At 38.4% G+C, this 12342-nt stretch overlaps 1 protein-coding gene across 1 annotated transcript in view; it reads left to right on the forward strand.

Annotated features, from left to right (window-relative positions):
- Window positions 1–12342, forward strand: part of cd81a (CD81 molecule a) — a 56131-nt gene that overhangs the window by 24735 nt on the left and 19054 nt on the right. The window contains exon 2 of the mRNA XM_072381058.1: window positions 2539–2653. Within this exon, the coding sequence (XP_072237159.1) occupies window positions 2539–2653 (115 nt within the window). The remainder of the gene's footprint in view (window positions 1–2538; window positions 2654–12342) is intronic.

The raw sequence follows: 12342 nt of genomic DNA on the forward strand, positions 1-12342 counted from the left end.
GCTTAGTTTTCTCGTCTTCTGTGTCCAAGGCTGCTTCAACACAACCCGCACATTGACTGCAGCAGAGGTAAGATTCTGTTCTGGGGTAACAGCTGTTGGGAACTCTGCCTGCGATCTACCCCCATTGAGTCCTCTGTCTCCACGGCTCCAGTGGAACCTTTCGCTGATGCTCAATTCCCGGATCTGCACAAAGTTCCTAGATTTTATCACAACCTCAATGACATTTTTAATAAGGTACGAGCCACCCTTCCTCCTCATTAGCCATATGATTGTGGCATAGACTTACTTCTGGGTATTGCTCCTCAGACAACAGGCGTTGTCTGTGCCTGAGTGGCAGGCTATGAAGAATTATATAGATTCCTTTCTGGAAAGCTGGACTAATTTGGCCTTCCACCACCCTGGCAGAAGCTGGTTTCTTCTTTGTGAAAAAGAAGGATGTGTCTCTGAGTCCCTGTATTGACTATCAAGGTTTGAATTAAATAACTATTATGAACTGCTATATTTTGCCTGTAATGTCATCTGCTTTTGAGCTTCTGTCTGGTGTTAAGATGTTAACCAAGCTTGACCTGCATAATGCATATCATCTAGTCAAGATCAGAAGTGGGATTAGTGGAAAACTGCATTCAATACCTCTAGTGGACACTATGAGTATCTCATGATGTGGTTTGGTTTGACGACCGCACCTGCCGTCTTTCAAGCACTTGTAAATTACGTTCTTTGTGATATGCTCAATACCTGTGTTTGTTTACCTCATTTACTCTCCTGTTGAAAGGACTTGTGCAACATGTGCAATGCTTTTATTTCTGCTCCGATACTCATGTTCCCTGACCCTCGTGTTCAATTCATTGTGGAAGTCGATGCTTCTGATGTGGGAATTGGGGCAGTATTCTGTCAGATGTCCTGTAAGGATAACCGTCTGCATCCTTGTGCCTTCCTGTCTAGTAAACTGTCTACTGCTGAACGGAACTTTGACGTGGGAGATCGTGAGCTTCTTGCGATTGAGTTTGCACTGGAGGAGTGGCGTCCTTGGCTCGAGGGTTCGGAAAAGCTGTTTCTAGTCTGAACAGACCATAATAAACTAGAATACATGAAAGGTGCTAAATGATTAAACGCCAGGCAGGCCAGATGGGCCTTATTCTTCAAAAGGTTTAACTTCACATTTTCTTATCGATCGGGTCCAAGAGCCTCAAACTTGACACCCTCTCTCGCATTTTTATCCCTGTTCTGAACCTAGACATCCAACCCTGGTTATTTCATCCTCATGCATTGTGGGCGCTGTTTCATGAAAGGTTGAGAGAAGGGTCTGGGAGGGTACTCCCGCTTCTGAGGGGTGTCCCCAGAACCATCTGTTTGTGCCACCTTCTCTATACTCCCAGGTCATTCACTGGGCTCACTCCTCTTCCTTCTCTTGTCACCCAGGTCTATGATACTATGACGTTTTGTTGTGGCGCATTTTAGAAGTATACAATATGATAACGTATAGAAATATGCCTCTATGGGTCAAATACCAATGTATTCCAAATATATTTCTATAATGAACATACAATACTCAATCTGGTGTATCAATCAACATTAGCTAATTAAAGATTTATTTAGATCTTTCTACTATAAGATGTTATGTAGACAATATACCCCAAAATTCCCACGTTGAGAAATGTGTGGAAAGACAATGTTTTTATCTGTGGAAGGCAACTTTTTTCCATTATGCTGTCACACGTCAGCTGACATAGTTATAACTGAAAATATAGTTATACTTTTAGAGCTTCTTAATGAACATTTGAAAAAAAAGAAGCTATGGATTTTCTATATGTAATTGTAAATTTATTGAAAACTTATTAATCTGTAATAGAGTTGATATAGAGAAAATTATCAAGGACATTTTGATGTAAGTGGTGCTTGAAATGTTCTGTAAAATAACCTCAAGTGCTACTTTTGGAAAAATAATTGTATGTTTAAAAGTGTGGAACTACTTTATTGATTTATTCTTGTGACGCGTTACATCGAGTGAGTGTTTGGCATCAAGTGAGACCAGCTGTTCTTATAAATTATAGGAAAACCATATCTTAATGAACACAAAGGTTATTGTGCGGTAACACTAAAGGTAGATTTTTTTTTTTTTATAGAAATAGGCATATGAACCTTTAGAATAATAATTTGTTCCATCTCTTCATATAGTACATCTTAAAATTGTATCAACTTGATTGTCTCTGATGTAAATCTGCTATGTTTCTTCTCGGTACAAACACCATTATGTTGCACGTCTGTTGGCTGCTCCTCTGAAATGTCCTCCTTGTTTTTTGTTTTTTTTCCTTCACCTCTTAAAGGCTTTTTAGATAGAGTTTCTCATTTTAACCCTTTGAGGAACTTTTATTAATACTTTCCTTTCTTAATAAAATTTGCTTGACTTGGCATCAGGACTTTTGTCTCAACATGCATCCTAAATGTGAAAAAACAATATAACATAAATCTGATTTTGAAAATGTGTCTAGCACCAGACACATTAAAAAATGTTTAAACAAAATTGTTTGTATTTTGCAGCTTGCCGGAGGTGTAATCTTGGGTGTGGCCCTTTGGTTGAGACATGAAAACAAGATCAGCAGCCTGCTAGAGCTTAAAGTGGATGGAACTCAAGCCCCCAATACCTTCTACATCAGTATGTATTTAATCTATGCTGTCTTCATGACTACACTGATAAGTATGTATTGGATTTAAGGAAAATGTTTTGCTGCAGCTTATACTCAATTAAGTATGGTAACAGCAAAAGCCCTTGCCTCACTCATTATACTTTGGAAATGTTGGTGTTTGTGGGATTTGTTGTTATTGGCATGTTTACAAACCCTCTTCAGTGGACACAGAGCAGCTCTGCCTTGTGTAGTGTTGGACTAAAGGTCTAGTTAACTTTCATGTTTATTTTTATGAAAGTGTAGATGCACAATGCACAACAGTTAATGATAGCACTCAGGCCAGTCATGTAAATATGTCATTTTTAGTCACATATTTCATTGTTTCTTTGTATGCTTGCTGGGGTTATTTATATTTTTGATACTTCTTTTAGTATATAGGCTTTTTTTCCATTCCTTTGGCTACGTTACTAAATTATGTAGTACCATAAAATAATAATCTTTAAAGACTTTGCCTATTGGCAAACTTAGTTTTCACTATTGGTTAAGATTTTTTATGAGTTCACAAAGGAAGATACAAAGTTAAAGTTATAGTTATAGTATAAGGTTGTAATAATATACAATAATAATATACTGAGGACCTCTCAGTCAATTGGTAATATAGTATTAAAAACAACATATTAGAAGTGTATTTATAAACTTTCAGTACAATATGATACATTGTATATTATTTCTTATATGTATGTGTATATTAGGGATGTAACGGTTACGGTAAAATGCGGTGAAATTTTATGCGATAAAGATTACAGTTTATGTTTAAATTAATCTCATTATTGCGGTGGATTGTAGGGATATATAATAACAGCCTCATCCAAGTCTCCCAAGCTTCAAGCAGTATCTATCATCCTAAAATGCAACGTTTTCCGTTTTCATTTTCAAAAACTTGGCAGCTACTAGCTGAGCAGCTACTAGCCGTGTTAGCAGCTGTGTTGCTAAGTGTCTCCAAATGAAACGGAACCGAAAGCAGCCAGTATACTGTCAGCTCTGCTGTAATATGGCGTTAAATAATGTAAACATGTTCATTAACGTTAGGAAGAACAAACGGTGATATTTATCATAGCCAGTTAAAAACGTGAGTTGATATTGACAGCGAGTTATGCTGTCTGTACTTAAAATAATAAAATAAAACGCTGTGTTAATTTAATTCATAATTAAATCACAATTTGGCCCAACAGACACAGAAGAACATATACTCATTTTCTTACACAGGCACTTGTCTCACTCAAACACACTTCTTATGTATGAACAAAATATATAAACAAATTTTGTTTACAAATTACAAAATAAACTCTTTCTGTGCAATTTGTTTGCCCCTTTAATGCAAAAGTTTCATTTTGATAAGATTTTGGCTTCAAATGATTTAGTATGATAAGAAAATCCCAAAATTTCATGAAATTATTTCAATGTATGTGTTTTTTGGACATTTGTACAGCAATTAAGAATACCGCGATAATATCGTTAACCATGATAAATTGGTCACTATGACAGAGAATGTATATATATATTTATGTCCAGCTCTGTGATATAATTCAATGCTCAGATGTTTTTTTAATTACTTGAAGTTGATTTTGTCAGAAGATGCTTTAGTTATGAAATTATTTTATGAAAGTATTTTATTAGAGCAGAGCAATTGGACAACAGATAGTTTAGATTTAGTTAATTTCAATACCAATTTCTGATATGTGTAAATGTGAGCTCCCTGTAGTTGGATGCACCTTTTGGTACCCCTTTTTAAAAATAGGTACCATCAACCCGATCTACCAGTCTAGAGGCACTGTCTTAGACCACCATGAAATGTTGGTCCAATATGTTGGCTGTCCATTCCGTTTGGCCTCTTGGTACTTAGCTGCCTCTGGAGTTTTACAAGTTAACCGAGTTCTGTATAACTCCTTCCTCAGTGTGTCAGCTCCCTTTACAACAAGTGTCCACCATTGGATTTGGGGGCTGCCACCACAACAAGCACTAACTACCTTACAGCCGCAACTCCATCTGCCGCAGCTCCATATGTCTCAGCAATGGGGGCCTGAAACATGGCCCCCCTGACCAGAAGCACAGGCAGTCCTCCCTCTTGTACACCTGGGAAAACTCACAACATTTGAGAGCACAAATGGGGCCTATAAATGAGCCAACAACCACCCGTCGTCTCTGATCCAGGGCAACTCCAGGAGGAAATTAAGTCCAGCCATCCAATGACTGCCATCCAATCCACAAAACACCGGATCCTTATGGCACCTCCTGCAGGTAGTGGGTCCACAGAAGGGTGGTACCATGTAGCTCTTTTGAGCGGTGCCTGGCAAGACCACTATGAGAAATTGTCTGACCACCAGGTGCTTGCCACTGAGCCTCTCACCCAGCAAGCTGCAATCTGCCCTTAACAATGAAGTGTAACCCACTGCATGAATTGCCACCTCAAAGTGGCAATCCTTGAATTATGGTGTGTTTATTTATAGATTTCAAGTGGTAAATGGACTGTACTTGTATAGCGCTTTTCTAGTCTAGCTGACCACTCACACTTTGTTTTCACACTACTTGCCACATTAACCCATTCACTCACACACTCGTACAGCATGTCTTCATTTATATAGGCTACACAGTGCCATACATTTCCACACATTCCTACACCGATGGATACATCTGTAGGTAATGTGGGGTTCAGTATCTTGCCCAAGGACGCTTCTACATGTGGCCTGGAGAAGCTGGAAGTCAAACCACAGACTTTACAATTGGTAGGCAACTTCTCTTCCTCCTTCCTCTGTCACCAGATGCTCCTCTCTGCAGTCTGGTTCCCTGGGACTAAACTGGTTTCCCTATTCCGGGTGAGTCACCTTGCCCTAACTGTTTATTTTCCTTCAAGTCTTTAGAATTGCTCTCTGTTTGACCCCTTCCCTGAAACCAATTTGCCTTGGAAGACCCTACCAGGGGCTAATGCACCTAACTACAAAGCTCTCAGAACCATGGGACATTCAAAGATAGCAATTCTTTGTCAGAGATTTTACATAATTAAATATAATTAAGGTGAGTGATGGAATGATCAAGTAAACTATGTTGTCAGCTCCCATGATGGAAAAGTGGCATTCTAATAGAAATTTGGGCTGTACAGCCATATTTATTGTCCTTACTTGCTGCTACTTCATATTTGTGTGGAAAGATATATTAGATAAAATTAAAGATTTGATAACCTAGCGAATCTAATGTTAAATCTTTTTTTTTTCTTTTGTCTGCTTTTCTTGGGCCACTAGGGGAAAATTACATTTTGAGCATTTTGAGCATTGTTGAGTAACCTGAACAGAGGCATGAATACTGGTGTCACACAGGCTGGTTTAAAGGTTTCTGAACCTGATATTCTCTTGGGATTTATCCACAACATTCTAGGCTTTCTATGATTGGATGAAATGTAGCAATGTTGACTAACTGAAGCTCTGCAGATAGAAATTTATTGATAGCTTAGCTTATTGATGAGGGGCAGCAAACATCAGTGGACCATGCTGGGATTCCGGTCAGCCAAGAGCATGAGTTTAAGGCTAACATGGACACTAGCACATCAAACTTAGACACTGAAAGAATGGATCTTTCTTGGTCTGATTAACGTTTCTTTCTGGTCAGTCACACAGATTCAGAATTTGACATCAACCTGTCTGGTGTTAACAGTCACGGGAAGTTGTGGTGATGTAATGGTATGGAGAATGTTCACATGACAAGGTTTGAAGCCCATAGCATAACTAGATTTGCAACTCACAAATAATTTTATGGTGCTTTCCGGAATTCAATTGACAACATTATGTGGAATTTGCGCCAAGATCTAATGGGGTTTGGAGAGCAATATAAGTCATTTAGAGTTCACATGGCATTTTTTAAGTTCTTGATGAGTGTATCATATAAAATATGGGAGGTGTGTTTTCCTTGGCCAGATCACAGAACTACTTGTGACTAGAACTAACAAAGGTCAAAAGAGACTGAAGTGTACTTTTGTCTAATTTACTTCTGTTTTTAGTCGTCTGTCTTGTGATGATGAAGAAGAAGAAGAAGAAGAAGAAGAAAAAAGTTAGCTGGGAAAAGAATGGCTACAACTGATATATAAATACTGTTTGGATCACTGTTTTTTTGTTCTCTTAGGCAGCATAACTGTGGTTGTTCAGAGAGGAGCTACTTTGGGCCTTTCTCTCAAACAACTTCAATGATTGCCTCCTTCCCATTATATAAAGCCTCCCTCTAATTCCTAAGAGAGGGAGAAAAACACCCAGTCAGTATAGGGAAAAAATTCCTCACATGGCCTCCCTCCTCCCTTTTCTACTCCTCCTCCCTAGCAGTACCACCAATCTTCCTCCCTCCTCTCTAAGAGTACAGCTTTCTTCACATCACTCAGTTTCTTTCTACTGTGGCTCCCTCTTATTTCCCCATCTGGTTATGGTTAGTGTTGAAGTTCCTTTAAGTCTTCATTTTTCCCTAGTCCCTCCTGCCTTATTAATCACCCTTTTTCCATCTGCGTCTCTTGTATCTTATACCCAGGCACTAACCGTGGCAATCACCCCCTTGCCTTCCACACAATTACACATGTACACAGTTGTTTATTTGTCATTGGCTTTGTCTGCTTTCTGGACAGTCCCATCTTAAAACAATGAAAAAGAACAGAACTACAGCCAGATAATCAGTACTAAGTTTTCTCAAGTTTCATATAAGTTAAGTGGATATGGCGTTTTAAAACATTCATGTTTCTGAGACAACTGCCTGTGTAGTCATGTTGCTTTACAGTTGCACTCGGGGGTATATTTTTTTCAATAAACAAAAACACCATTTTTAGTCATGTTTCTTAGATCTACAAATGGGGTGTTGGACAGTTAATTCCTATAAAGAGAATCTTGCTTACATAAATTAGCTATTTCTATGAAAAATACAAGTTTAATGTTTTGTTTTTCCACTTGTTCAACACACTGTCTTCCTGTCTTTGCAGCTTCAAGAAGTCGGTACTTGATAACCCCACTTGACTCTATTATATAGTAATTCACATAGGGCTTAAATGACTAAGTAAATTTCATGCCTCTGACACTTGAAAAAGTGAGGTGAAACGTCCTGTTTCTTCTCAACTTCCAGCGAAAGTACCATGACACCAACATGACTCACTGAAATACTTGATGTCTAGCATGCAGTTTTTTTCACACACATACAGCATTTTATGGTCTCAACTTACAAAAATAGAAGCAGAGTCAGACAAATGGCTACTCTCAAAGTTTCCAAATCATTGAGCTGTGTTTGTAACCTAAGAGGTTTTTCCAGGAAAAGATTAAACCTTTGATATACATGATGAAATATTAATTGAGTGTTGCAAATTGCCATTTTCATACATTAAATGTGTATTTGATGAATGTGTTCCAAAATTATATTCACATTTTTCAAAAGAATGTCAGCCATTTGGTGCTAGACAGACAAAATATTGCGAGGTAGAACTAATCAGCAGTCAAAAAGTTTTAACCAAATCTGAAAAGATCCAAAACTGAACATGACAATCTATTGGTTGAAAGCTGAGACTTATGCATAACTCACTAATGACCAATCTAAACCTCAGCCCAGTCAAAATACAAAATTTTACAGCTGAGGCTGAAAAACAGAATAGTCAATATTCCTCAATTCTTTTTGGTATTTACAACAATGCCGAGATGTTTGTCGTAATGTTGATTAAATGAAAGAAAAAAGTGCAGAATTTACAATTTGAATTATGAGGAATTCTCCCTCTGTCTATTGCTATAAAATAATAATTTGCTTTTGATAGTTTTTATTTTGTATTATTACAATAATAATTCACAAAAAGATGAGCATCAAGTAACTCTCAGGCCCACAAAACATGCTCAAAAGTGTGGGAATGTGTTTTAAAGTGTTTCAGTTAACTACATTATATGAATGTACATGCTAAGATTCCTGTCTTAAAAATATTATCAAACTTTACACCTAAATTTCAATGCATACTTATATTAGAAGTCTAACATTTAAGATTTAAATTTAAGTAAGAAAACGAACATTTTAATATCAAAATCCAACACACTGAAAGTATAAAGTATTTTGTAAAATTCAAAGAAATCAGTCAGGATGATATCTGAGCATGAAGCAGGCTGGCTTGAGATCAGCCTTTTCCCACCCAGGACCATAGTAAGAACATAGAGGCCCCTGATTCTTGAGGGGCCCTACCCTATATCATCACAATCTGTAGTATTCTGTGGCTATACTACATCATACATGATGTACACTACATTATTGTGGCAACACGTTACTCAGCCAGCAGCAACAATATCAAGACACTAGACTTTATGGTGTAACTACTATCTGATGTATGTAAATACGTTCTGTCACCTCCAGAGTTCTATGATTTAGATTCTTCCATAATTCACAAACAAACACATCCAGGCAGGGTAGCTTCTTTGTGTCCGTCTCTCATTCCTACCCTCTTTTGTCCCTCTTCTCTCGTCCGTTCCTCCTCTGGATGAAAATGATGAAAACAGCACAGGTCAACTTAACTAAAACTTTAAAGCTTCTGATCTGAAATGAAAAAGAAAGCTCGGTTTGAAAGTATTGATAATATGGGTCAGATTGTCCTCACATATGCATACACACCTGTAGCTCGGGGAGAGGAGGGCTCTGGCTAAACTGTCCGCCATCATGATCAACACCTCCCACTCTCTGCATGAGCCTGTGAGTGCCTTCAGCAACAGACTGCTAGTTTATCTTATCTTATCTTGTCTGATCTTGTGATAAAAAGAGATGCAACACAGGTCAACTTGACTAAAATCTTGATGTATCTGATATTCAGTGGAAAATAATGCAAAGCAGCCTTTTTTCTTTCTTTTTGATAATGACAATGCAATTATGTTTCATGTAGGTTGTCTTCATACACACCTGTAGCTATCTCTTACCTGCTCTCTAGGTAAGCTCTGTCTGTAAGGGCTTCTGTCTCTGTCTTTCTCTGCCCTCTCCAGGTGCTGTTTTGGTCCATTTCTTCTATTGTGGTACTAATTCTTCAGTGGCTGCCTCTCTGTGTTCTTCTGTCTGGAGATCTCCTCTTTCCTCTCATTTTCTATTGTCCCCTCTCTCACACATGCATACACATACCTGTTGTCACTCTCCGACATACACACATTTTATACATAAATATACAGTGTCAGCCAGACTCTCCACTGTATGACTCAATTGGTTTAAAGCCAGCAAACTGTTCAATTTCTCTTCTTTCCTCACTAATCTAAAAATTAGTGTCAACCACAATCACAGAAAAGGACTTCACTGCAGCTATAGTAGCTTTCACTTAGTTGCCCATTTAAACTGTTCTGCCCACCTATATAATAATAATAGAATAAAGTCAGACTAAGAGTGATTCAAAGATCTCAACTAAATTCACCTTGGCAGGAATAGAGAAATCGGGGCACTCCCTGGAGCCAGCCCTGGAGGATTGGCCCATTGGCAAGTGTCCGGTAGCCTTATGGTTTGGCCAGGCTCAGCCCAAAGAAGCCACAAAATGCCACCTTCACCTGGGCTCAGCACCTGCAGGGAAGAAATTTGATAGTTTGTCTCCCTGAACTGAACCCAAGCGGTACTGGCAGTGGTGGACTTTTTTGCCTCTAACATCCACCATGTTTGAGCATAAGGTAGTTCATAAGTGTCCACTCAGTATCCTACTGTAGTCTACTCTTCTGATACTCACCTCATTCCCCGCTGGACGATACCTCTGGAAATCATTGCCTCAGGAGTTTCATCCACTGCTGTGGTTTTACCACGGAGCCAGTGGACTAGACCCAGGAAACTAGCTTGCAAATGATCCCTTACTGAAAATAAAATGGTTAAGACTTTATTCATTGTGTGGTGTAATTTGAGTCAGAGGTCATTGGTCATTACAATAAACTCAAAACAAAAACTATGGAAACACAAAACAAACCACAGACCATGAAAATACACAACCTCTAGGAAAAACTCAAAATACAGGAAAAACAGAATGTAAAACCACAGATCATGACAAAAGAGTGCTGTCCCCCAAATCTCAGAGTTGGTAGGGAGGGCATTAATTAGAGAGGCAACAAAGAGACAAAAAGGTCATTCTGAAGGAGCTGGAAAGCTCTACAGTGCAGATTGGTGTGTCATTCTAGAGCACCACTATAACTCCACTCCACTCCACAGAGCTTGACTTTATTAAAGAGGGTCAGAAATAAGATTTTTCAGTTGTGCCAAAAGTGTTTTAGTGACTTTGAACAGCACTTTAACTGTGGCAAAACTACAATGCCTGTGTAGATTACCAACTTGATAAAACATCTGACTTTGTCAATTCAGGTTTCAACAAAGGGAATTGCATGGACACATCTCCAAGTTGATGTGTTTGTTGTACACAACATTCCAAAAAGCCTATTTGGGATTTCTCATTCATGTCAAATTGCCTTAGCTCTTCATCTATGGAAAATGAAAAGTCTTTGGAATTCAGTGGACACATAAGTTTCAGGGAAAGAAAAAAAAGTATTACTCTGTTGAACTATGGAACTAGAGCTTCAAGTGTGCTCGCTACAATCTTCCAGCCATCTAAAACCTTGTCATTTCTGTCATTTTTTATTGTTTAGTTTCAGTATCCTTTCCAAGTGAAAACAGATATCTGCTAGAGTCAGGCCTGATTTTGCTGTTTTAGGTTTCCTGCATGGTACTGTGCTGGTGTTACACAGCACCATGCAGGAAGCTTATGGAACATGAAAATGTTTTGGAAGATGGGTGTTTCAAAAATTAACTATTCAAACAAAACATTTTGGTAAAAGATTACAGACATTTGAAGGGGCTAAACAACAAATAGGTATATCTGGTTATCAAAAAAGGTTTGAGTTAAATATGGGAACTATGTCCTATTACAGTGATTACTTTTCAAATTACAAGAAACAACATCTCTTATAAATATTCATTACTAGCTTTGAAATTTTTGTCAACACATCTCATACTGTAGCATTACTGAAAATGTAGGAGTCCAGCAGTCCATAAGCTCCTCTTTTCTTGACAAGGGATATGCAGAAGGTTAGATAAATGGTAGCAGAGAGAGGAAACAATCAAAGAGAATCCAAGGAAGATTGAATAGTGACATATACAGTAAAACAAATACATAACTTGAAATTTTAAGAACAGAATTCTGAATTCGAAAATGCTTTACGCAGACAACACAGATATATAGAAGAGTGGTAAGAGAGAGAGAGAGAGAGAGATTGACAAACAGTAAAGACTCTGTAACATCAGAAAGCCAAAACTGAGGCAGCACTTGCCAAGATATTGATTTCCTAAATTAGCCATGCTTGTGTGGCTCTGAGAAAAGAGGATGTGGGAGTGAGAGTACACAAAGTACAACAGCAGTTACTGGCCTTGAATCAATAGAATCAAATCAAATTGTCTAAGCTGATAATAAACAATAAACATCCCCTCCACAGCATCCTGGCAGGACAGAGGAGCAGCTGCAGAGAGAGGCTCATCATGCTGTGGAGAGGATGCTGTTTGTGCTCCAAAACAAAATATAATTTCCTCCTCATCCTTTGTTCCACCACAGCACTGAGAGGGTCTATCTTTCTACCTACCATAGAAGCAGCCTTTTTCACCAGTTTGTCCAGGCGCCTACAGTTCTTGCCTGTAGTGCAGACAAGCAGACGACAGCATAGAACAGTGCACT

Source organism: Leuresthes tenuis, unplaced genomic scaffold (genome assembly GCF_036924035.1).
Source record: "Leuresthes tenuis unplaced genomic scaffold, fLeuTen1.0.hap1 SCAF_2, whole genome shotgun sequence".
NCBI classification, from domain to species: domain Eukaryota; kingdom Metazoa; phylum Chordata; class Actinopteri; order Atheriniformes; family Atherinopsidae; genus Leuresthes; species Leuresthes tenuis.